Raw genomic sequence first — 26,936 nt, forward strand, 5'->3', positions numbered from 1 at the left:
ACTCTTAAACTTCGAGTAGCTACTGCACAGACACCCCCCGTTAGGACTTCACTCACAGATGTACAGACACCGAAACACGTAGTGTTAAAAAACAATTCCTTGCCGTTACTGCTGGCTAAAAAAAAACAAAAGAAAACGCAGCGATTAGAAAGCCTGCACGCCCGCTAGCATTGACACTGACAATGTTAAAGAAGGCCGGATATGACGTACCCGGCGTGTTGACTAACTGCCCTCCTTCCTCATACAACATGGCGCTGATGTTGGCACCGCTGAAATGCGGCATTCACTTTCAAAAACGAAAACTAGCGCTTCTCATTCGGCAGACGAGCTCGTATCATGTTTGGAATAAAAGTCGTAATGAGCCGGGGACTGGCCATACACGCCAAAGCACATATCCGGTGAGTCCGGACGGGGCTGGTCAGAGAGGACACGGTGCTTTTAGCCACCAGGCAAGGGCAGAGAAAAAAAGTGTTTCTAAGTAACTTTCAGGAATGATACCTAGATAGCTGGTTTGTTTTCTGGTTTGTTAGAGAGACAGGCCGGTGTCATCTGTTAAAAGAGCCGTTTTGGGTTTGCTTTAAGTAGCTGGCTAAGTAGCTAACCCTGCATTAACTTAACGACTTAGGTTACTCATGTTATGTCATAACGTCGTTGTTAGTTTTGAATGTGTGTCAACTGAACGGAAAGCACGTCAAAGTCAAACAGTTTTGTTAAAAATACAATTCAATATATGTGTGTGTGCGCGTGCAAAGTCTGAAGCCTGTCAAAGGTCCCAGTCACGTGTTATCGGTCTTTACTGAAAACTTAGATAAGACTGTCCCACCCTGTCAAACCTAGGGTAACTGTCATGTCACGTAAACGCACTGTTATAAATTATTTGGCACATTTACTGTTGTTTTTAGAAGTTATTCATTCTTAGCTCCAACTCTTCCAAGTTCTCACAGTCCTATTTAATGTGTGACACTAGAACTGTTCACTCTCACCTCATGTTAAGTATGCCGTTTATTTGTCATCTTCACATGGCAGGTCAAAACAGATAAGAGGGATGTTTACAGTCGTGCTGTGTCTTATAGGAAATAAAACTATCAAACATGTTAACCTATTTCACTCATAGTTACTGGAGTCTTATTACAGGATAGGTTTACGCTCTGTTTGATCTTAAATGAACCATACAGATGGTGTGTTTTTAAGCACTCAGGTCCTGCTTAAACCATTACTGTGCTTCAATGTGGTATTTCTTGTTCTCAGGGTTTCAAAACATTTACCAAACCTTTATTTAAAAACCAGTTTAGGCAGCTTCTCTTCTGTTTGTTTGGTTTGCATAACCTTTGAACTCCAACTATGAATGCTTAAAATTTTGCTGAAAGCACACAATGAATTAAATATTTAGTATTTACTTGTTTAAATGATGTGAGTGTAGTGGTTTACCCATTTGCCTAAACAAGTAAAAAATCATCCATTCCATTCCTCCCAGAATCAAATGGAGTAAAAACTGTTACAAATCAAACATGCAGAACTGCGCTTGTTTTAAATGATGTGAATTTTGGGGTTATTTAAATTTTGCTTGCTTTTATTTACTGTTCATTGTCTCTGAGTATTAAAACAGAATTATTGAAAGATTTAGGAACATTGGAAAATCTCTTGTGTGTTTCAGTCAAGTTCTCCTCCACACCTACGAACGGCTACATGGAGCACCAAAAGGAGCGAAAACAGTCGACAGATTTTGGAGGCTGCAAAAGTAAGAAATAATCAAGTATTGGTGTCCTGTTATTCAAATTAAATATAGGGTAACAGTTAATTCTGCTTCCACAGCACTTGCAGCTGACGGACAAACGGACATGTTGGCACGGACATGCAGGCGGGGGACTAAGCGCAGACCCAAAAAATGTGGTGAGTACGGTACCGTGTTTTAATGATTACTTAGTGAAACTTTTCATGCATGGATGACCTGAAACAGTTTGGCTTATTGAACCTTTAGTTTTTTTTAGTTTTAAAATGCTGACCAATGTTATTCTTAAGATGGCAAAACTAAACTGTGGCAATCTGTGGATCTTTTGGTGTTGCGCAGCCTTAAAGTTGATTTAAACTGCTGCGTTGAATCTACGCTGTAGTTACATCATAATTGCAAATCTCTCTGAAACCTTATGCCGTAACCTAATGTGCACCTACCTGGAAATGTAACCACATGCTGCATTGACACAGCATGCACCTGTTGTCATTGGCCTGTTCAGTACTGCTGATTCCTCCGATGCATTTCTGGCTGAATTTAAAATTGAGAGAATAATAATTATAGCCTCAATATAAGGGCCTGCAAATGTTAGCAAACTCCTGGAGTTGGAATATGTGTGAGGAACATGTACAAAAATGTACAAAGAAGTGGAAAAACCTGAGGGATGGCAAAGGTACAGACTTGCTTTACTTGCTTTACATAAGTAGAACTCCAAAAAGTTGATTCTGTTCATCTGGACGTAGCGTTTTGTGGGAGAAATGTTTCGTCACTCATCCAAGTGACGTTTCGTCACTCATCCCACAAAACGCTACGTCCAGATGAACAGAATCAACTTTTTGGAGATTTACTTTCCTGGATGATTGAGAATGCATCAAGACGTTTACATAAGTAGAAGTACGGATAACTGTGTTAAACAACATTCTCCAGTAAAAGTAGAGGTACTGTGCCAACTTCTTTACTCAGGTAAAAGTAAAAAAGTACAAGCTCTGAAATGTACTCAAAGTAAGAAAGTAAAAAGTAGCTCCTTGAAGGACAATTATACTTCTGTTTTCTTTTGTAAAATGAGTACAGTCAAGGGTTACAGTGTGATTCAGCAGGGGCGGGAACCCTATGATCTATGTAGTGGCTCAGTACAGGGAAAAGAATCACAACTCTCAATAATTTCTATGAGCGTCAGCAGGTCTTCTTTGTGTACATGCTGTGATCAGTTGACCTGCTGCTCTTTTTGGATTTTCGTAACTGAATTCAACAAGATGTAATATGTTGCATCTTTATTCCATCTATGACTGAAGTTCTCTCGCACGCTTTTTTCTCTCCCTGTGAAATACAGCAGCTGGACTTTTAGCTACCAACACACTGTGTGACACACAAACACTTTGTGTGTTTGCTGATGATTGTTGAGCTGATAGAAACATTCAATTTTAAATTATCTTCCACTTAAAAAAACAAACAAACAACAAAAACAAAACAAACAAAAAACCTGTCACTCCCTTCATGCTTCTTCCTCTTCTCTAGGGCTAGCTAGATTCTAAAGTACGGCATCCACAACTTACGGACAACTCCACTCCTTCCTGTCCACTGTAACTCCCAAGCATAAATGTAGCAGAAAGTACAGATATTTGTTTAATAATGTAGGGATTAAAAGTAAACATTTGTCAGAAAAATAAATACTCGTAAACTTCAGATACCTTAAAATTGTACTTAAGTATACTAACAAAGTATTTGTACTTTGTTACCTCCCACCTCTGATTAACACCATGCATAAGTATGAAAGTGGGCAAATGCATTGGCCTTTTACACATGTTATGTCGGCTCTGCAAAGATTCTAAATCAACAACAGAGTCAGCATGCTGTGGGGTTGGGGATTTTTTTTTAATCTTTCTTATTTGATTCGAGAGCTGTATAATGTTTCTAAGGGTAATACATCATGACATTACATTTATTATACAAATTCAATTCTTTCTGAGACTCACATGATCCTCAGACTGTCTTATTGCTGGTCAAATGATGGTTAAACTCTTAACAGCTTCATTGCCTAATGGGCCAAACGCTAAAATAAGACTCTTGAGAATTTCACATAAGTTATGTGACTTGAATAAAAGAGCCATTAGTTTTACAAAAACTTGGGTTAGGTATTAATATTAACTCCACAATATTGAAGAGTTTAACTGAAAGCTGAGTTACATTTAATATTTCCAGATAAAACAAGTAACTGTAATGAAGTTGGGCCTTACAGAAACTTCAGTAGTGCATTAAACTGTTCATTTTAATCCTCCCTCAGCAGTGTCACACATTGCTGATTGTATTTGATTAAAAGCAGGTGCTGGGCGCACTTTCACTGTAATTTGTTAGGAGGTGCTGCCATACAGCAGCGTCGTAACATGGTGCCACCATATTGAGTGGATTAGAGGAATTACTGCATATTCTCCGGCCTGTGGAGAGTCCCTGTGGCAGATGTGTGTTGGAGCGTGGGTAAACAGCTATGCTGGCACCAGTGGGCTCTCGGCCTCAGCTGGGATGACAGCCCAGGTATCTCGTGGGACTTGTAGTGTCAGACTGGATCCCCAAGTCCACCTGGAGACTCTGCTGTCATCGTGGCTGCCATATCTCCTTGGGGACTCCTGTTGACATTTGATGTTCTACGTGCGTGCCCAGAGAGCCATCTTTAGGTTACTGGGATTGTCAACACTGAATGCAAATTGTATGGTGTTTGCCAGTATTGCCCAGTGAGGCAAATTAGACTGTTAACATAGCAGTTATCCCACATATTTTACAAGGTGTTCTATTGAATAAATAAAGTTTTCTGCTGTGTTTTTTACACAGCTGAAGGAGGTGAATTCAGCTCAAATCCTGTCTGCGATGCTGTCTTATGTGTGGCCGAAGGATAGACCCGACCTGCGGGCCCGTGTTGCTCTCTCTCTGGGCCTGCTCGCTGGATCCAAGGTAAGCCTAATTTCTCTTTTATTTATTTTTATATATATCTTATAAAGAGAATTTAATTAGTTTGACTGGTGATTAGCCAAATTACTTGGGCTTACCTAACAACAACAACAACTGATATTTTTATCACATTACTTCTGCTTTATGCTTTGTGGATTTGTTCCACCCTGAAGAAGAAGGTTAGCTCACAGCTAATGCCCTCCCTTGTGACATCAGGACCCAGATATTCTTAGATGAAAGCAAGATACTTTGACAAAATAAACTCAGCTGATTGTAGACAGAGTTGTTAACTAGCACAAAACCCCCTGCAGTCTTCACTCATCATATATTCCCACAGCTTCAGAGTCATTCTTGCATGTTGCTGCTCATTTTAATTTGTTACTGTTTTCAAAAGAGATGCATTTTAGAGAATTGGTAATTGGAAAAGATTATTATTAATTTCTCCCCTGGTAGATGTTTTAGGCAAGGACATCATCAGGATGTTAAGAAACAATTCTGTAAATCATGTACGTGGCTTTTCACAGTGAAACACAATGACAAAGAGAGGTTATAATCCAAGATTACCACTGGCTTCAATTAAATCCACCATTATTATTTATAACAGTCATCATAAAAATGAGTATCATATTTTACCAAAAAAAGATGAAACAAACATCATTTAAGCTCTGTTTAATCAAAAATGCTAAAGACAACAAATCAGTTTTAAAAAGTGAGAAATTGTGTTTGCTTTGTTGTGCATGTGTCTTTTTTTCAATATAATGTATAAAAATGTGTGCAAAAACTTAGAAATATCAATGCTAAAAATAATTCACACAACTACTAATTTGGCTATTTGACAGCAGTTCAGGCAAGAAGTTTAAAAAAACAAAAAAAAATCTATCTCAATATATAAAATCCAAAATATTTGATATTAAAATATTAACAGAACCTGGGGAAATCTGTATGCAAAACCAGTGTTGAAAAACCTTTTGTTTTCAGACCAATGTTATTGGTGTTATAGCAATGTTTGAATTGTGCTACACATTCTCGACACACTCTGATTGGCCTGGAACGTTATGGCGTCAGGTTAAGAGGGGTTACCAGTTACAATGTAGATTTCCTGCTGATTTCAGGCTTAAGACAGGGCACAAGGGTAAACGTACCATATCCACACTTTCTTTTTGAAAAGTTATGCTGTCATTAAACTAAAAAAAAGTTCAGATTCCCCCCCAAAAATTGAATTTTTGAAAATCCGTACGTGCAAAGATGTAAGATCTGTGAAGCAAGTGTCATGAATCAAGAAAAAATGCCAGAGTCAAGCCAAGTCATTTGAGTGGGTCTAACAAACTGTGTTAGGAAAGTCTTAGAAAAAACACCATGCTTGGTTTTGTTATTTGTCACCGGCTTTTATTAATATTTTTTTTGGCACTGTTGTTGAAGGATAGGACTTAAGTGAAAAGCCCCATCCCCAAAAGCTTCAAAAGTCTGTGAAGTGCTCTGAAGCCCAACAGATGAAATTTGGCCGTTCAATATTGCATTCAGGACCTGCTTCATTCATTTTTAATGATAACAAACCCCAACAAATAAACATTTACAACATGTAATTCTTGCAAGGGTGGTGTCAATTAGTCATTAATTATACCAGCACGTCATTACTTTGCAGAAAGTTGACCTGTAGCTTCACTTTTGTATACAGTGACTCTACACATCCATTCATTTGCTTAACTGCTTATCGAGTTCAGGGTCATAGGGTTGGGCCTGTACAGCCTATCGCAGATGTCATGCGACAAGGGGCAGGGTACACACTGAACAGGTCCTCAGTTTATTGCAGGAAATGATGCTTTTTTGTGTAAATTTGATGTATCATCACTGTTTATATATCTTATTGCTTTTGGTTTTCTGTCATCCAAGAAGCAATTAAATTAATGAGTGTTAGGATTTAAAAAAATATTATCATTTTTGTCACACAAACAGCTGTACTGGTAGTTTTTTAGGATGAATTTTTGCTTTGATCAGCTTGTTGTTTTAAGTTTGCTTTGAGAATTTACTACAGTGATGCTGTGTTACGAGATACAAGTGACTCTGTAGTTGTGTACTAAAAGCTACTTTCAGCTACTCACAAGGGGTCGCCACAGCAGGTAGCTCTACTGAAATAGAAATTAAGCATGTTAGAACACTAATCTTTTTTATATATATATATTTATTTATTTATTTGTTTATTTTAAGAAAAAAAAAAACGTTCTTGCTTAATCACTTAACCTCTCAGCTCTGACCACCCTGTGTTTAAACAACATGAGCACTCACGATGGGTGATCACCTTTTGGTGAAGATCCCATGTAAAACTAAAACTGTCATGCATTTAAAACAGCGTCTTATGAAATAATTAATAGCATGCACCAATCATCGCATGATGCAATCCCTCTTCGTTTGTTGATGGTCTCTAATTTACACCCTGGAAAACAATCACAAATTCACAGCTCCTCAATAACCGTGTCCTGCTGCCACTCAGCATGGCTCCCTCTAGTGTGTGCTAAAGAGGAGAGAGCTCATACATGCAATCCAATCTTCTCCTCCCTTTTTCCTGCTTGGCTGGAGTTAACCTTGATTTCTGCAGTATGTCTGTTTGAACTAAAAGCACCAGCAGTGTGGATGCAATTTTTAAATCAGCAGAATAATTATGTGGTTAAAGTGCATCACACCTCTGCGAGGGACATTATCAGTGACATTTTCATTTCAAATAAATGATTATATACTAGCTCTTGTTTTTGTTGCCCTCGAAGAAAGCCTTCTCTGTCTGCATGCCTTACTATAAGCTTAAGCTAATTCTTTGTAGCCCGAAGCCTTTCTCCGCTACTTGACACAGCATCTCTATTATGGGATGACATACTGCGAGGTACAGATTGACATAGTGTCAATTTAATCTCCAGCATTGCTCGTTAATGGATTTAAAGAGCGCATCCAACCTTATCATGTATTAGTGGTAAAATTGAGGACATGTTTTGGCCCTGTGATAATAGGCTCAGGCTATTTTTGTGTCATGTTCTGTTGTCTTGGTAGCAAAGTGGCAGATATTGTTTTTCCTTGAGGGACTCAGAGGACTTCTATTGTCTGAGCATAATACCCAAGAGTATAAAGCAGGAACCCTAGAGATGTAGCTTTTGCACTTTAAATGGGCCATTATTAGGTGTCCTTCATACATCAGAGGTGGCACAGGTTTATTTCACATATATGCTGGTGATATTTTATTAAAATTATACCCCACAGAATTCGATGGGGGTAAAGGAACATAAAGTAACCCTCCCCCCGTGTTAGAGGTTGAGACGTTCAAATGAAATGGTTTTTAAAAATGAAAATGCTTTGCTCTGTGATGCCGTGTTCTCTGTGTGTCCTAATGCGCAGCGGACCGCCCAGCCTGAGTCACACAGCTGTCCCTGTGCTTTTAATTAGCCCTAATAACCATTTCAATTCCATTAGCAGGAAGCACCAGCCTCCTCTCCAGCACCAGCACAGCCAGTCAAGATGAAAACATATGCATGCATGCACACTACCACACCATGCCATGCATACACATAACTGAATGCACCTGAATGGTAATCTTGGGTTTTACTTTGTAACAATGGAGTTTTACTTTCTAGACCCGTGAGGTTTGCACACACAGAGACACCACAGAAAGCCAGAAAAAGAAGACTCTGGACACATATGTCAGTTTAATAGGCTATTTGAAACTGTTTCCTCCTCTGAGTGTTTTGTCCCTCCCTCTCTCCCTTCCCAGATCACCAATGTGATGGTGCCCTTCATGTTTAAGTATGCAGTGGACGAGCTTAACCAGATGTCGGGACACATGCTGAACCTAAATGACGCGCCAAGCACTGTGGCTACCATGGCAACGGCCGTGCTGATTGGCTGTAAGTCCCAGACTTGTATTGCACTGGCAGGTGCCGTGCTCATCAGATGGGACTATGGGACTGCCTATTATCTACAGGCTGACCTTTCTCACCACATTCATATCAATGCCGCGGCACAACCTCTGCTACTCGCTCACATTATTTACATTATGAGCTTCGTTCTGTGTCTGAGTTCCATTCCTTTTAATCCTCACGACCCTCTCGTGAGTACTGAGGACGATCATGTATGATACCTGTGAGCTCTCAAGGCAAACAGAGGTGAATAGATTTATAAAGCAGTGGAGAAGAAATTGCAGATGTCCTTTGAAAGCGGTTAGGTAGTTATTTTTTTCGTGTTGTGGCGAGGCCAGGGTTGCTTCTTTCACTTCTTCTTTTGGGGTCACCTTTTTCTTCTCTTTGTCCAAATGCTTCTGTGAGTACAAGAAAAGAGTCAGGAGTGAGATGTGAATGTGACGTGCCTTCCTGATTAGCGTAGGATTTCTGGGAACTGCTGCTGGAAAGCAGTATCAAATGAATAAACATGACAATACTAACAACCACTGTAAGTCACTGTGGCCTTCACTAAGATCAGCTTGTAAGCTCTGTATGCTAGCCCTGTAGCCACTTGTCCTAATAAACCCACTTAGGTGTTATACACTAATACTACAGTTGAAGCACATGACGAGGACTCAAGATGAGATGAATTAGGATGACAAAGAAAAATAAATGAGGAAAGAAAATGAGGAAGCTGTTACAAAAGGGAGATTTCTTTTTTTTTTTTTTCTTTTTTTTTTTAAAGATTCTTCTTTGTGACACAGAGGACCCAGTGCTTGTAGGTTGCAGTGTCTGGTGTAATTTGGCTGAAAAGGGTGCACCGTGCTCATCCTACCTTGTCAGATGTGGACACATTGTTCATTAGATGAGCATTCCTATTTAACGCCACATTACAGCCCCACGAAGACTGGCAGACAGAGCGATTATTGCCCTGACTTTGGTCTCAGCAGATGTGCCATGTATTCACACAACTCAGTGAAATCACCACAGGAAGACCACATGTCATTCAAACACAGACTAATATCAATTTGTGACAGTCATGCTAGCCATCTGCTTGTAAAACAATTTATGAGCAGTGTGAGAGCTCAGATGAACTGACTTTTCTTTTTAGTATTTAGTTGGATTTGCTGTCGAACCGAACAACTCAGTTTTCTTGCTGTATATTAATGATCCTTAAAAGAAAAAGAAGAAATTCTCCAATAATAAGATTAACATAAAGACACGCTTGCTTCCACTTCTCTCTTTTAGTGAAAGTCTAGACGCTGCATTCAAATTAAGCCTGTTTATTGACAACTCGGTCACATCTTTACATTTCATTCTTATAAAACCTCGTCTCTGTTGCTCTGTTCTGTCGGTAAACACGCTCAATGCCTTGCTGAACACTCGGATACCCTCCCTCCCTTCAGTCTGCAGTGAGCTGGCCTGCTATAGTAGTGAGGCTTCAGACAGCATTCTGCTCTGTAATTACAGAGAGGAGACTGCTGCTGTAGCATTGCAGGGCTTGCAGACCAGAGATGATGCGAAAGACTTGTCTTGCCACCTCATACGATCCGTCTCCTCAGAGTGGTCAATGAGCCTAAAACCTGTCTAGTCTTAAGTGCCTCAATGTGCTGCATTCTGTTTAATAGGACAAGACAAGTGTGGGTCATATTGCTGTTTTGCTGCCTTTTAACAGTCTCCTGTGCTCAGGATGGCAATAGTTTCTCACTTTCTGCAGTTTAAACCTCCCTGCTTTTCACAGCAGGTGTCCTAAACTCTCCATCTCCTCCGCTATCCCAGATGGTGCCTCACGGGCTTGTGCAGCCTTCTTCAACGAGCTGAGAAACACCGTGTTCGGCAAGGTGGCCCAGAGCTCCATCCGACGCATAGCAAAGAATGTCTTCCTGCACTTGCACAATCTGGATCTGGGTTTCCATCTCAGCCGACAGACAGGGGCGCTGTCCAAGGCCATCGACCGCGGCACACGGGGGATCTCTTTTGTCTTGAGCGCACTCGTCTTCAATCTCGGTCCCACGGTCTTTGAGATGGCCCTCGTCAGTGCCATTTTGGTGAGTTATAGGTGGAAATGAAGACCCAAACTACCACACAGTGTGCTTATGCGTTCTTTTTCAGCTTTTACTTCTTATTGGTGTTGCTGTTTCAGTGCTTGATGTTAACATCACCTTGCCACTCCTCATAGCCGATTTCCCGGAAATTAATTTCACAGATACCATCTCATTTACATTTTAAATGGAATATGAATCCCTGTGAACTTTTGGTGGGCCCATTAGTGCTAATGATGAAACCTAAAGCTTTCTTGCATCTTAATGTCCTCCTGTGGAGTGTGCCCGAAACAGATGCCCCTTCCTCCACTGAAAGAAGGGCTCATCTTTTAGTTCGTGCTATTACTCCACTGTGGATGATCAGATTGCCTGTAACAAGTGCAGACTCCACTGGCCAAATAGCTAAAGCATCATCATGAGTACTTCTTGTCTTTTCCTATTCATTTGTAACACTTGCTTTCACAGTGGAATGATCAAAAACAATACCCCCTGAAAGTACCGTGTGACGCTAATAGATTGGTCTGATGTGGTCTCTTGACTTTTATCACAGTGCTGTTGAGTTACAGCATGTAAAAGATGCTTCTTCCTGCCTGTTCTTTTCTCCTCTGCAGTATTACAAGTGTGGCGGACAGTTTGCAGCAGTGGCCTTGGGTACCTTATCAGCATATACCATTTTCACAATTCTCATCACACAGTGGAGGTAGGATTGATGTTTTTTCTGCTTTTTTTTCTGTGTCTGCCTGTTCTTCAGATTTGTTATCGCTTCAAAGAGATTCGGTTAATATTTCTGTGGCTCTCTGCATTGTAAAAATGCTCACTTTGAAATCCACAAATCAGCTACGATTAACGCCATCGACAAATTACATAAGATTGATTACAATGCAGTGTTCTGCTGTGAGACCTTGGGTCCTTTCATCGATGTGGTTGTTTCTTAGAAAAGTATCAACCACCTAAACAATGTTCTTTGAAATTGGATGAATATGTTAAAAAATGTTTCTTGGTACCAGAAGCTTTTTGATTTCCAATTACAGCCAGTTTGTCAGACAATGTTTATCTATTTGCAAACAAAGTCTGCACAAATGCAGTTGGTTAAAAGGACTGACTACAAAGTGGTAATCAAAGACCAGTGCACACAACTGGAATATTTCGTGGCTACACTGAAAGCTATGAAATATTAGCTCTTTGCTCCAAGAGGCTAAGCCATCAAACGATAGTCGATGGTTTCCCAAATTGCCTAAATTTTGCTGCCAGCCAAGTACAGCCTCCTTGTCAGCACCTCTGTCTGATAGTAACGGCCTCACATTGTCCACCCACGTTGGATAAACTGCTCATTAACTGCTAGAACATGACAAAGAGCCTCTTTTTAAAACTTCTCAGAGCCCAGTCTGTTCGAATGCCCATGAGATGTATTAAATCAAGCCCGATCCGTGGCAACACCAACCCGTAACACATAAGGATTCGCCAGAATTTGCACCAAACTCCTGTTTTCTATCATTTTTGATAGGAAAAAAATCCAGTCACCCTTTTCATTTTCAGTTTGGCGATAATGAAATGCATGTAATAGCATTTCATTTTCAAAAGCAACTTTATCATGGCAATAATGAGTAGACCAAATTTACAAGCTGTGCATTACTCACATTAAGGACTGGAATTACCAGTCACACTGAAGCTATTATTTCAAAGTAGGAACATTTCTCCCAGGGAAGTGAGAGTCAGCAAGACTCTACTCTATTAAGAAAGAACTCCTGTGAGCATTTTATTGATAGTGTTGCATGTAAATTACTTAACCAAATAATTTTCAAATATTTACTTCAGTGGAGCTCCAACTGCCAGTGTCACAGTCCGGGACACTGCAGGAAAGGTCCATGACCCGGGTTTTTGTACTGATGCAAGTGACTGCCATGTTGTTCATGTGTCTGTGCACACAGGACTCGTTTCAGAATAGAAATGAACAAAGCAGACAACGAAGCAGGCAATGCAGCTATTGACTCGCTGCTCAACTACGAGACTGTTAAGGTGAGTTTCAAATCCCCCCCCCAACAACACCTGTACACACCTACCAAATATGCTCCTTGAGCTGACTTTGACCAGGCACATCGATATTAACAAATGTGTATGGCACCATCTAAATATTTTTATTATCTATTTGAGGTCTAAAATACAGTGGCCCTGAGAGGCCAAACACCAGCAATAAGAAAACGCTGCAAAAGCACACAAAACACAATGGAAATAGGAAAAAACAAAACACAAAGAGGAAAAACAACAACGGAAATAGGAAAAAGGAAAACAGAAATGGGAAAAAACAGATTTCCAAAAGCACAAGGGAAGTGTTTCTGGGGAGACAATAACCCGACGGACCAGTTGCAGGAACCCAAAACATGGTAGGTGTGTTTTATCATGATTCAAATAATACTCATGATGGATTTTTAGGCTAATAGTTAGGCTAACACACTTACCTCTCATCTTTTCTTTCCTCACAAAACCGATAGATCCTCCACTTCTTTTAAGTGTCTCCCAGCGCAATTCTTAGCAAATTTTGGTTCCTGCAACTGGTCCGTCGGGTTATTGTCTCCCCAGAAACACTTCCCTTGTGCTTTTGGAAATCTGTTTTTTCCTATTTCCGTTGTGTTTTGTGTGCTTTTGCAGCGTTTTTCTTATTGCTGGTGTTTTCTTAAGTTGCAGTCCATTTGGCCTCTCAGGGCCACCGTACTATAAGCTTATACCGATGTAAGGCCATAGCTAGGACTTGTTTCATCTGCTTCCTTATTTGCAAGGGGATGCATCAAGAACCTTACACATATAAGGCAAATATGCTAACCACTACATTATGAAGACCTTGGCTTGGAGAATGGTTGTTATTATGTTAGACAAAAATTTCAGGAAAATGATTTAAAGCATGCTTTTGTATATATGTATAAGGTCAAAATGTCTGTAAAACATGGATTAGTTTTTCCAGAATCATTTTTATCTGTCACATGAGACAAAAAACCTCAAATTATCCCAATTCATAGACTTGGAATTCTTTTGCATTTCTGCTTGAATATATCAAAATATTTGATTAATTCTCTGTTGGTTATTCCATGAGCTATTTTCTTTTCAGCTCTCACACATTATAAAAGCATAATTTCCTGTGTTTTTACTTTTCTCATATTTCTTTGTCTTCATTTCTTCCCCTTAATTCTCTGCGGTACTCTTCTTCTCAGTATGAAATTGTCCACCATTTCTGTAAATGTCACTTCAGTCGCTACAAACAATGAGACATTTATCACCGGACACTCAGGACTATTTTCACAGTTTAGTCAATGGCCCAAATTGTGTCACAATTATAGTTTTGGGCTGAAAGGTATCTGCCACTGGGGGCTTTAAAAATATAATAGAAATGTCATCTGAAGTCCTGGGTGGTTTATGAGTGAGAGCGAGTCTCACCTGCCTGATGTGATCAGTAAAGATTACTGCAAACTTTTCTCAAGGTCACATTACCTTAAACTCTGTCTTGTTCAGTTTTAAATCTCTTTTTAGGTCATCTTTTAGTACACAACACAAACATAATCAGTATCGCGTTTCATTGCTTTGTTGGCCGTTGCAGATATATTTTGGATACCGTGTTATTTTCTTTGCCGTATTATTTTGCGTCCTGTTTTTCTTAACGTTTTGTTCTGTGTTATTTTGTGTCATCTGTGTCAATGCGGCCGGATTTAGCATCACTCTGAGCTGTGAGTGTGCATATGTAATTAGATCTCCGCCCACTCAGAAATCCGTTCCACTTTCACAAAGGGCTGGATGAGAACCTGAATACGGCTCCTTGCACTGCTTCGGTTTGTCCTCCATGCGCTACTTTCTAGTCTCTCTTATTCGGTGCATTTCCTTATATGCAAATCAGTGGCAGGTCTGTGTCCGCACAGCACCACTGCCGTTAGCTAGAGAAGCAAATCGCCCACTTAACCAGAGCAGAGAAACAATGATGCAAGCTAAACAAACAGCCGTGCAGCAACAATATTAGGTAATTGGCAGCAGAGTTGAGGAGGATTGTTATGATTATATTGTTGTTTTATGTGCCGAATTTAAGAGATGTGCAGGAGAGTGCTGGTGGCTGGGGCTCTTTTTCTTCCCCCCCCCCTTTAAATGATAGCTGTATGTCTTAATCAGAATTAGTGCTGCTTGTGTGGTGTAACACTTAAAAGAGCTATGTGCACTCTGTTAGTAATCTAGGTGTCTGTGTAAGCTGCTACAGATGTAAACACAGAGGATGATGACAATGTCAGTGATGAATAATCTGCAGCAATTCTTGTTTAACTTGCACGGGATGTTTAGGCTTTTCTCACTCTCTTTTTTTTTCTTGTTCCAGTTGTCTAATATTTGTAACATTTGTTGTGTTTCTGCTGTTACTGTTTCACTGCCAAAACTTCACCATGCAAAGATAAGGCAGCTGTATTGCTTTCCACATCCTTTAAAATCTAACGGGAGCAGATTAAGATACAGAGACATGAAAAAGTGCTTTAGAGGCCAACTGAGACCCAGACTATGCCCAGAGCGGTCACAGAGAACAAATGCAGCCTCGAGGCAGGCTGCGCAAAAGTGTCTATCTGGCCGACACGGCTCTCCATGCTTCCTTAACCTTTAACCATTACCATATTTGAGTCTCTCCCTCTTTCACTCTCGACTTACTCTTTCATTCCTTTTGTGAATGTTCTCATTGTCTCCGTGGCCTGTGCTCTGTCTCTTAATACTTCTCATCTCTGCTGCAGTATTTCAATAATGAAAAGTACGAAGCTGAAAGGTATGATGGATTCCTGAAGATCTATGAGTCATCCTCTTTAAAAACCACGTCCACACTCGCCATGCTCAACTTTGGTCAGAGTGCCATCTTCAGCGTCGGCCTCACAGCCATCATGCTGCTCGCTAGCAAGGGCATTGCAGCAGGTGAGTGTAGAGTTTGGAAAGGTGATGCGTAAATGTCTGTTGTGGGCTTCCGATTTCTTTTGAGCCATAAATTGAATTGGATCCATGTGTAAAGGTAAAAAAAACCCCCAAAAACTTGCTAGACTGACTTGAGCTGAATATAACTCTTCATGCCAATGTTTTGTGGTAAGAACACAATGGAAATAGGGTTTAGACATAAATAAGTTTAAACATCTCAAAACAAAATCAAATGGACCGATGAAACTGGAAAAGAAAAGTAAACTCTGCCTGAACTGCATAATAGAAACTAAATGAGAACAAAACACAGCAAGCATGAAAAAGTGGCATGAATAGGATATAAAATAGCTTTGATGCAGAAATTGAAATCACAGGGGGTGGAGATGGTTTGTCTACTTTCTCAGCTTGAAAGAAAGAGAAGGAGGAAAAAAAGGGTTTGGCTGTTATTTATTTTTTTGGATCTTGCATCCAAAGATGCATACATGATACAGCAGAGCGAGAGCGTGTGCATCGCTGTAAGCTGTTCTGTTGCTTTTCTATAGGTACGATGACGGTGGGAGACCTGGTCATGGTGAACGGGCTGCTCTTTCAGCTCTCCCTCCCTCTAAACTTCCTGGGTACCGTGTACAGAGAGACCAGACAGGCCCTTATAGACATGAACACTCTTTTCACCCTGCTCAACGTCGACACCAAGATCAAGGTAACTTATCAGCCTGCCACGCGCTTCTTCACTTTTTTTTTTTTTTTTTCCCTCCTGACGGTAGAGAGCGGAATAGGTGAATCAGAGCAGAATAGATGAATCTCCACAGAGTTGAATCTTAAAAATTGAAGATAAAGGCAAGTCCAAAATGTGATGAAGCCCGTTACCCATCCATTTTCTCCAGCAGATTAAAAAAATAAGCGAGTGGTGAAAGATTTTAACAGCAGACTGAGTTCCTCTTATTGCTGCATGACTAACCTATCCACATGTGTTGTAAAATAAATGATAGGTTGCAGTCAAACATAGTAATTACGTGCTTCATGGGACTCAGGTGCTTCCTCGTCTATTGCCACTTGTAGTGCATGACATTGCTCGCTGCATTAATGCGATCAGTTTGTGGATATTATGGGAAATTCCTGCAGAACTGTCGGCTGCTTACTTAGTGATTTATTCAGTGTTTTTTAGTTACTAAACAGTGGTCATTTTAATTAGAGCATCCATAATTTAGACTGAGTTATGTAGTATATTAAAAGCTTTCTTTAAAAAAAACAAAAAACTAGGCCTCGTTTCCCTTGTTTTTATTGTTAATTTCACTCCAGTGTTTCAGTTAATTTGTTGTGTTGCAATTATCTGTTGGACTATACAAATGATAAACTTGTTAACTTGCCTAATATTTGTGTTGTGTTCCAGTGCAATTATTGATTATGACTAGTGGTAGCAAAACAGACAGAAACAAAGGAGTGTCAATGGGGAGAAATGAAAGGTCAAACTGCACTTAAGTGAATGGCTTTCTGTTAAAATTGCTACACTCATATAATTTTGGTCATCAGTGATTACTGAGTGCGCTTTCAAAGCACGGTATTGGTCTGTCTCATCCTGTGGTTACAGGAGAGGTTGAAGAAGCTGGCAGCCTCTTAAAGTTAATTTTTTGCCTTGTTAATGTTTTTTTTTTTTGTTAACAAAAGCCACTTCTGCCTGCAGTGCAGCTTTCTCAGTGTCTCCTTTATTGTTCCCCTGCCAGCTGAGGGTGCTAATAACAATTCTATCAGTACTTCCTGAAAGATAACTAAAATAATGAAATAATTTTGGGATTAATCTACCAACAGTACAGAATTTCATCCTATAGAAATTAGGAATGTTTAGACAGATCCTGCCCTTTAAATTATAAAATGCCCATCATTTGTACAATTTCTAACATCCAAACCTCATATTTATTTGATTTTCTTATTTCATGGGATGTTTCATTGTATGGATCGTTTTCCTTTCTTTGTTTAAGACAGCCCGTGTTGCGTCAGAAGAGTGCACTTAAGTGCAAATGTGCACCTCCTCCCTAACAATACGAAGGCCATTCTCATCTGCAGCCTGTAATTACAGTCAGAGAAATGAATCTGTCCAGTTACTTTTCACTCATCAGTAATATTCCTCTCCATTGTAATTCCCAGTGGAATGGCACTGCCCAGCAGGCCATTACTGTCTGAGTGTGTGGGGTTTTTGTTGGGGTCTTTTTTTTGGTAACACACTGGCCGATTATGTAGATGTAAAATAATTTAAAAGTCTCCCTCTCTTGAAGCTGCACCGCAAAATAAAAGACAAATTATTTTGGCTTTTTTCCCATGTCGCAGGGTGTAAAATTATCATCTGTTTATACTAATGGACTGAGAGTTATTTGTATTAATTGACTGAGTTGGATAGTGTGTGATTATGTTGCTATTAGGTGGTATAGACATTGAGCAGAACATGCTTTTATTCTGAAGCTAAGGACAGCGTTTTATTCACTGCTGACCTTGGCTGCATCGCCGCACTGTGACTGAGCTCAGTATGTACCGAAAGTTTTCACGCCTATTGATCCTTCAATCACCGTGAAGGGCAGCGTGTGAAGATTCATACGGCCTTTTTGAAACGACCTCTCAAATTTGCTGTGAATGTCTCGCTTTATGCAGTCCGTGTAGGCTCCGTGCTCCAGCAGTATGCCTCTTTACAAGGTGTTGGAGTAATGTTGCATCATGTTGAGCCTTCTCTGCCAGTGGCTGTTCTGGATCCCTCTCTTCTTTTTCCATTTTGCCTGTCTTAACCCTCTGATGGTGTGCTCTAGGAGAAGGATCTCGCCCCACCATTAACCATCACACCACAGGAGGCCACCATCCGCTTTGAGGATGTCTATTTTGAATACCTGGAGGGCCAGAAAGTCCTAAACGGAGTGTCCTTCGAAGTACCTGCTGGGAAGAAGGTGGCTGTAGTTGGCGGCAGCGGGTCGGGGTAGGTAACCTTTCTGAGATCTGCGCCGTATGTTAAACCTTTAACCCAGCCCATGTCATCTTATTTGCATGTCTTAGACAGTCTTATCAGATATCATCAGTAGAGTTGGGGGGTGTAGCTCACCCCAGCTAACAGACAGAAGGATGCTGACGATTGGTTCCACGTCTGGTTGCAGGAAGAGCACCATTGTGCGGCTTTTGTTCCGCTTCTACGAGCCCCAGCGGGGGAACATCTACATAGCAGGGAAGAATATCCGAGACGTCAGCCTTGACAGCCTGAGGAAGGTTTTGGGGGTTGTTCCTCAGGTATGAGAAAATCCATCACAGAAATAAACAGAAATGAAAAGCCATCAGCCACACAGAGATTTTTATTTATTTTATTTGATGTTTTTGGCGGGGGTGGGATGGTGGGGTCTGAACCTTCTCCTCCTCAGAAGAAGTACGTGGACCTTTTGTCTCTAAGTGGTAAAGGTAATAATATATTGTTAGTGATTAAGCACAACAAGGGGGCAGCAAAGAACAATGTAACATTAACCATTAACAATAGCATTCAGAAATGAGCTGAATTCAGTTTGGTTTTCACTGCAGTGAGCTCAGAGGCTGATCTGAACAGATGGTACATGCACATATTTTTGTCATTTGCTTCCTTCACTTTCTCCCTCTTTGTAACTGCAGTCTTCTGTTTTCTTTCACTGCTGCAATTAAAAAAAAAAAAAAAACAATCTCTGAAGCCTTATTTTTTTCCTTAACTGTGTTGCTGTCAGGATGCCGTTCTGTTCCACAACACCATCTTCTACAACCTGCAGTACGGGAAAATCAACGCCACGCCAGAGGAGGTCTATCAAGTAGCTCGTCTAGCAGGCCTCCATGACGCTATCCTCAGGATGCCCAATGGCTATGACACCCAGGTTGGGGAGCGGGGCCTCAAGCTCTCAGGTTAGCTGCATCATTATGCCTGCTGTTTAAGTATGCTCTCTCCATGCAAGCCACTGAAAAGCCTGTGTGTTTTGCTTTTTTCTGGATGCTGTACTACACTAGAAAAAAGAAAATCACACCCATTCTCTTAATAATTGGCGCGCTAATAGTTCCACATTATAATATAGTAGTTATACAGAAATCTAAGACTGGCTGTTTTTCTTGTTTATTTCGTTTTTATTATTTTCACTGAAGAGTATCCACTGGTTCCATTCATTTATTTTAAAATCACACAAAAAAAAGAATGATTCATAACAAATGGAATTTTCTAAGAAGAAGAAAAAAATGGGCTTCTTATTTAGTTATTTATGTTCAAACATCTAACAGTCCAAAATCAAAACCATTGTTGAAACCGTTTGTTGGAAAATGTTAGAACCAATACGTGGTTTGAGCCATATTTTGCTTAATCAGTTATCAGCTACTTTTTGTTTATATTATTTATATTGTAAATTGTATAACTTTATAAATGTTTAATTAATAGCAAAAAAACATGTTTTTTCTAAGATGAAAATATAAACATAATAATTTGAACTGACTTTATATACTTAGAAGCCACATCGTTAGGCACACCTTGGCTTCGACCTCTTTTTGGCCTTAGAACTGCCTCAATTCTTCATGGGATGGATTCAGAAACATGCTGGAAACATTACCCAGAGATTTTGGTCCAGATTGACATGACAACATGTCACAGCCGCTAAAGATTTTTCAGCTGTACATTCATGATGGGAATCTCTCGCTCTACCACATCCCAATGATGCTCTATTGCATTGAGATCTGGTGACTGTGGAGGCTGTTTAAGTGCAGTGGAATCACTGTCGTGTTCAAGAAACCAGTCTGTGATGATTTGAGCTTTGTAACATGGCACATGTTATCCTGCTGGAAGCAGCCATCATGGGATGGGTACAATACGGATAAGGTCAGCAACAGTACTCAGGTAGACTGTGGTGGCTTTAAACCATGCTGTGTTGGTATTAACAGGCCCAAAATATGCCACCATTTCACCCCATCACTAGCCTGAACTGTTGATACGAGTCAGGATTTTGCTGCTCTTCTCGTTGTTGCCTTCCTGTCAACTCAGAGCAGGCTGACTATTCCCCTCTTATCTCTGGCATCAACATTTTCATCAAGAAACTGCTGCACACTGGATATTCTTTTTTTTTTTTTTTTTAATTTTTTTAGATCATTCTCTATAAACCCTAGAGATGGTTATGTGGGAAAATTCTCAATATATCAGCAATTTGTGACCAACCCATTTGGCACCAACAGCCATGCCACGTTCACTGGTCATCTTGACCGTGTCTAAATGACTTTGTGCCAACTGCACGGAGTTCCTCAGCAGTTTATCAGGTGTACCCAACAAAGTGGCTGGTGAGTTTAAATCCGGTAGAAATTACCTTGAAGTAGGGCAGAATAAAGAGATGAAGCGATAAGTTCTCATTGTTATTTAAGAGTTGCACGTTTTAGCTTTTCTTTTCAAATAAAGTCTTTGTTATCAAATTCAATGAAATGAGCACATTGTGTTTATTCAGAACATTAGTTTCAGCATAGTATGTTTATATGAAAGTAGTATGAATGAAACAGGAGCGTTGTATCATATAGCTGCTGAGCTGTAAATTTCCTCACTTTTCACCCCCTAGCATGGCATTTTGAAATTGTTTTAACTGTGATTAATCTCTCGCCGTACTGTCATTACTTCAACATTTTCTTCAATTTAGTGTCTGAACTTGTTTAATGGCATGTTGCCTTACAGTTAGTCACCCTCATTTGATCTACACACGACTGTGTAGTATTAGGTTCCTAGCATCACTGTGCAACTCATTTAGCCCACGTAAACACACATAGTGTGAGCATTTTCACTCAGCATTCAAGATGCAATTACTGGCAGCACAGATTTCTTTATGTGGAGTGACAGAGTGAGTGAGAGAATGGACAAAATAAAGACATGACTAACTTCTCATTAATTTCACTGCGGCTGTACGTGACAGCTGCCTGTGAGTTTGCGAGAGGTGGGAGGGAGGAAGGGAGTGGGGGGCTGGGTGGGGGGACGAGGAAGGAGGCAGTCTGGGCTCTCAGGCTCCTAACTTTCTTCATTTCTGTTCTCCACTGCCAGCAGTATTTACTCTCCCCGAACACCGCTCGCTTTCAAGTGGCCGCACACGGCTCATATGTAATAAAGGCAAAGTCAGGCACAGCGGGAGAAAGCTTTGCATCCTGCTGATTTTTCTTCACAATTAAATCAGGTCTGTTTTTTTTTTTTTTTTTTTTCTTTTCCTTTTCTTACCAGACTGAAACATGTAGCATTGGTATTGTCTAAGTGTTGGCCCTCAGTTTGAGGTAATTATCTAGCGAGAAGGGTCAGACGGAGACCTGCAGTAACGCGTATTTCAAAGGTTTCGGCGTTCGCCTCGCTATTTATGACGTCTGGTTTGTTCCAGGAGGGGAGAAGCAACGGGTCGCCATCGCACGGGCAATACTAAAGAATCCGCCCATCCTCCTGTATGACGAAGCAACCTCCTCCCTGGACTCCATCACTGAAGAGGTCAGTCTGACAGTGACAGACACTCACACGAATTTCTAATATACCCACAAATGCCCGCTCCCGGCAGCACGCACGCATTAGCGTGTCTGCATACACATTTAACAGAACAAACACCCACTCAGTCACCTGCTGTAGGTACACAATAATTCAGCTCATTCCTGCGTCACATACCTGCTGCGACATACACCCGCTGCACACACACACACATGCACGCATACCACCCCCATGTTCTCCCTTGCCACCTGCCACTGTTTTCTCCTACTTAATCTCCAGCTCAGCTTAAACCACACAGTCTTTGTAAATGTTACATTTAATGAGAAAGTTCAGCGCGCCCTCACTGAACTTCAGGGAAAAGAGTGGGGCAGTAGACGTGGTTGTTAATTGAGATTTTTTTTTCCTCCCTCTCTCTCTTCCTTCTCGTCATGATGGTGTTTTTAAATTATCATATGTAAACACTGCAAAGAAAAAAGCATATGAAGGTGGATGTTGCTGAGCAACATTGTGTTGACTTAGCTTCTCTTTCAAATCAAAGTTTGCGAGTACATTTCATATATTTCCTGTCATTCATGCTCTTTTTTTTTTCCCCCCCTCCCTTTCTTTTCAGACCTTTGTTATTGCAAACTTGGAAATATTTTCCTTTGGATTATGGGGGTACTCTTGTAAAGCTTAACAGTGTAGTAATGTTATCTGTCCTTGTGTGCATCCAGAACATCCTGACTTCAATGAAGGAGATGGTGAAGGACAGGACGTCTGTGTTTATCGCCCACAGGCTTTCCACAATCGTAGACGCAGATGAGATTATAGTGCTCAATGAGGTGAGAACTCAGACATTTTTTTTATTTTTATTTTTTTTACTTGTTAATCAGGGCAGAATGAGATCATCTTCAGGTGTAATGTAGTTTTGTACGACTGCTGAGTGTGCCCAAGTATAAACACGCAGTGTGTTAATTGCCAGTCCAATTAGACGATTTTACATTGAAGGATGATGACCCGCACTCTGCGTGACCCCCAGTGCACCGCTTGTGCCAGCAACTAGAAAGAAGTTAGCAAGTCGTCTGTCTCTCTCCTTTTTTTTTTTTCTTTTCTTTTTTTTTTTTTTGGCACTCATTTATTTACCTTTCTTGAACGTACGTGATAAAAACATGCTTTGTTTAGCTCCTCTCATTAACTTCAACAACAACAGGACACTGTTGGTAGAAGTGAATGTATTATTTTCTCCATAAGGGCTCATTAAACCAGTCAGACTCGACTGGGTGTTTTGGTCAGATGGCGTGTCTTGTTTGTCTCGGTGACTAATAATGTATGGGCCAGCTTCCCAGACACTGATGAGGCCCTATCCGCGACTAAACATGTCTTTCCGCGGCGCTCGCCACACAAATGGCTTTATGCGGTTTTTCGGTCAGATGCGTTTAAGTCAGGGTAGGGGTGAACAGCGATACTTGGTGTGCTTTGCTATTGTGTGCTGCATTACAGAGCTGTCCCAGCTGCTTGGGCTCAGAGACGCTGCAGAGCACAACACAGTGAAGTCAGTTATTATCTGGAAAGAAAGAGTTCAAATAAAATGTAACACAGGTGAAGTGACATTTTCCGCCAGCGCTCGAGTCAGATGGGATAAAATGAGAAGAGGCTCTCTTTGAACTGCGGCGAGTTGAGCCTGTGCCGTTCCTGTTTCCCGAGTCAGATGGTGGGGATCAGAGGGTCGTGGCGAGGAGGCATGTTTGCGTGTGATGTCGCCACGGCGTTTGCTGGTGTCACCAGCAGAGGACTGCCTGGGGTGCTCATTAAAATAACGAGCGGAAGCAGTCACATGCTCATCCTGGGTGCACTAAAGATGATGCCCACACCTCTGCATGCTCATGGGAGGTGGGGGGAGGGGGGTGCTTTCATTTGTGTGTGACTGTGTGGGAGGGCTGTGTGGTGTATGTGTGTGGATTTGCGTGCGTGTCTGCGTGTTTTGCAAGAGGAATGCAACAGTTGTTGGGGAGGCGGCAGGGATTGTTATTGGAGGGGGGGGGGGGGGCGTCTGCAGAGAGAGTGGCCGTGAAGAGATGCTAGCTATGATTCTGTGTTAACAGCCCCTTTTTATTGTCCTGTGAAACCTTCCCCCCCCCTAATTACACTTTTTTTAAATTTTCCATATAATTTGGCTTCTTTTTCTCTGCTTAGGGTAAAGTGGCAGAGCGAGGCACCCACCAGGCTCTGCTCAGCACCCCTGGCAGCCTGTACGGAGACCTCTGGAACGCCCAGAACAACAGAATCCTGAACAGCAGCAAGAACTCGGCCGAGCCGCAGGCCGAGCGGCTGTCCCAGAAGGAGGAGGAGAGGAGGAAATTGCAGGAGGAGATCCTCAACAGTGTGAAAGGCTGTGGGAACTGCTCCTGTTGAGAGAAGCTGCCACCCGCCATGTTTGTTCATCCCTCACAGATGGCCTACACTGGAATCCCTGGTCTGCGTGCTATTGGGCAGGCGGGTACATCCCCCACTACCCCACTACCCACTCCAGCCAAAACCCTGTTATAATGACTATCTCTCCTCCTCTCCATGGGAATAAAGGCCAGCGCTCGCCAAAATGGAGGAGGAGGAGCAGGAACAGGGAGCAAGAGTGTTTAGCACTGGCTGATGTCCAGAGAGAGAGAGAGCTTATATGCCAGTTGTCTCAGCTGAAGCAAAGCATAAGAGACCTTGTATATCACATACGTGCGTGCAAGACATCTGTTAGTCAACATGGTTGCCCCCTCCTCCTCATTTTTTTTTTTTTTTTTGACATCAGGTTTATTGACATCTTCCTCTGCACTGGAAACAGATGAGCCTACATGTAATGACTTGCATATGCCTTGATATTGATGCAATTTGTATTGATATGATTTTTAAAAACAATTCTTTACGAAAGGAATTAAATGTAGGTTTGCTTTTTATATATAAAGGGTGTATACGTGCGGCAGGCTGTGCTGCAATATGTTTGCCCGTCACGTTGTTATCGACAATTATTCTGAAAATGTGAAGATGTGTAGATGATCTGATCCCAGTAGAAGGCGATATATGTATTTTTTTATCTTGTATGCACGAGTTATTTTGTGCAAACAAGTTCATTATCCTGTTCACACAATTATAAGATAAAACTGACTTGTGGAACGTCAGGGCCTTTGTACATCATTTAGATGCTGGCACTCAAAAAAAACACCGAACAGCTCCCCCGTGAACTGCTCGTATGTCACGGTCACTTTCATGTAAGCATAACACTGAGACTAACAGGAAGGAACTCTAATAAATCATGGACGGGTCTCACTACAATTTGAGCTGCATTTACAGGTAACATCTTAAAAGCATTTTTTTTAACCATCATATCCCTTAGCCTTGGTTGACAAGCCTCTTCTGATGCAGTTATTTGGGAAGATTGATATTTTTTTGAGTGTATGACCAAAGTAAAGACTCTTTCCGTGTGAAGGTTGCGTGTAGATTTGGAAAGCCGGACAGCGCGCACACGCCCTCTCTTTCTGAGGGCCGCTTTAGTTACGAAACACATTTTTGTTTGGACCATTGCTATAATGTTGTATCTAAAAATGAAGAAATTTATCACTGGGTGTCTTTCACACTCTGCTTCATAGTGCTTTGGACTATGTTGGTGTGTTGGTACAATTCAGATTAATAAATGTTGGCTTTTCTCTAAATAACAATGATGTCGGCTTCATATGCACGTTCTGTTTTTAATTTCAGAGATATGATGATGTATAAAACAAGATTATAGGCATTTATTTTTTCTATCATGGTTTCAGGTTTGATACGTCTAAGTGCTCACAACATGACACTCAGAGCAGTGCACATTTCTCAGTCACTGATTTTTACTTTTTAAAGGAATAGTTGTGAAATGTGCAAATTAACATGTGTTGTTTAATTAGTACAAAATATATACATATATTGTTTTGTTTAGCAGCTGTTTTTATGCCAGACCAGTTCTCAGTCGTGCAATACCAAACTGGAGTTGATAAAATCTGATCATGAATTAAAATCTAAAGGTGTCTGAAGTCATTAAAGGTGTTGCTGGGTTCAGATTAGCCGACGTTCATGTACAAATGTGACAGAAAATGGATTCAGGCTTTTTGTTCGTCTGCTAGAAAGTGAATGAGGCTATTTACAGAAATATTCAGCTGTCTTTATTTTGTTACTTTGACCTCCAAAAACATTCAAATTAATAAGAAATGAATGAAATATTTGCCTTAAACACTCACTGCTTGATTCAACATGTCAGCTAGCATAACAGTTGAATTTGATTTGCGTTAATCTCTTATTTTTATATTTGCTTTATTTGTCCTTTAAGACATCAACATATCACTAAATTGTCTCAGTTCAGCAACAAAATTCTATCTTAAAATTGCTTCTTTTTTTTCTTTTTTTTTTAAAAAATTACATAAACCTTAGTACATTCAGGACCTTATGATCTGGACATTAACAATCACATTTCTGACAAAGTTTGGTATCAGCTTGTCAAAGCTGGACTAAAAATTGATTCCAAGCTCATTCTATTTATGTGTGCAGTTCAAAAAAACAGCATCTGTGGTGGCGTGTGGGTGTAGTGCACACAGCATGGGGTCACTTCCAAGTGTGTGAAAACTCCATTAATGCTAAAGAACACATTATCCTGTAAGTTTTGGAGGAACATACGCTGCCATCTGGATGACATCATTCTCAGGGAGCGCTTTGCTTACTTTAAGACAATATCACTAAATAAAGGACAAAAAGGCGTAAATCTGCCCATTTTTTTTTTTTAAATGAGCTGCTTGCTTTAATTTAAAATTTTTACTTTCAAAAACCACAAAAACCCTCAGCATTTAAAATATTACAAATATACAGTTACAACATAGCGCCCCATTTTTGTAGAGGCTCAAAATTAACAGGGGAAACTGACATAATCTTAAATATAAGGA

At 40.6% G+C, this 26,936-nt stretch overlaps 2 protein-coding genes across 4 annotated transcripts in view; one reads left to right on the top strand and one right to left on the bottom strand.

Moving 5' to 3' along the window:
* The window catches only part of uprt (uracil phosphoribosyltransferase (FUR1) homolog (S. cerevisiae)), a 7,785-nt gene extending 6,782 nt beyond the window's left edge, over window positions 1–1,003 (bottom strand). The window contains exon 1 of one of the 2 annotated variants that reach the window (XM_005467858.4): window positions 984–1,003. In XM_005467858.4, coding sequence (XP_005467915.1) covers window positions 984–988 — 5 coding nt within the window. In that variant the 5' untranslated portion in view covers window positions 989–1,003. Of the gene's footprint in view, window positions 1–210; window positions 352–983 lie in introns of those variants that run through there. The other variant, XM_005467859.4, reaches the window with a different exon arrangement.
* On the top strand, window positions 212–25,685 carry abcb7 (ATP-binding cassette, sub-family B (MDR/TAP), member 7). Of its 2 annotated transcripts, none has more exons than XM_005467857.4 (16): window positions 212–449; window positions 1,655–1,738; window positions 1,813–1,890; window positions 4,553–4,672; window positions 8,421–8,553; window positions 10,366–10,634; window positions 11,240–11,328; window positions 12,557–12,644; window positions 15,374–15,548; window positions 16,088–16,245; window positions 18,338–18,501; window positions 18,677–18,806; window positions 19,265–19,436; window positions 21,911–22,014; window positions 22,722–22,829; window positions 24,181–25,685. In XM_005467857.4, exons 1-16 carry the CDS (start codon window positions 249–251, stop codon window positions 24,397–24,399), a joined length of 2,292 nt encoding a protein of 763 aa, XP_005467914.2. In that variant the 5' UTR covers window positions 212–248; the 3' UTR covers window positions 24,400–25,685. The 2 variants fall into 2 exon arrangements, with proteins under 2 accessions (XP_005467914.2, XP_003446000.2); XM_003445952.5 differs by having other exon boundaries at window positions 212–398.
* The last annotated feature ends 1,251 nt before the right edge of the window (window positions 25,686–26,936 follow it).

Source organism: Oreochromis niloticus, linkage group LG2, assembly GCF_001858045.2.
Source record: "Oreochromis niloticus isolate F11D_XX linkage group LG2, O_niloticus_UMD_NMBU, whole genome shotgun sequence".
In the NCBI taxonomy this organism is placed as follows: Eukaryota; Metazoa; Chordata; class Actinopteri; order Cichliformes; family Cichlidae; genus Oreochromis; species Oreochromis niloticus.

Coding starts and splice junctions, on each gene's coding strand:
- abcb7 (XM_005467857.4), top strand. CDS start 249: ATGGCGCTGATGTTGGCACCGCTGAAATGCGGCATTCACTTTCAAAAA. Junction 10,635..11,239: donor CCCTCGTCAGTGCCATTTTG/GTGAGTTATAGG, acceptor TCTCCTCTGCAG/TATTACAAGTGTGGCGGACA. Junction 18,502..18,676: donor GTTGGCGGCAGCGGGTCGGG/GTAGGTAACCTT, acceptor GTCTGGTTGCAG/GAAGAGCACCATTGTGCGGC.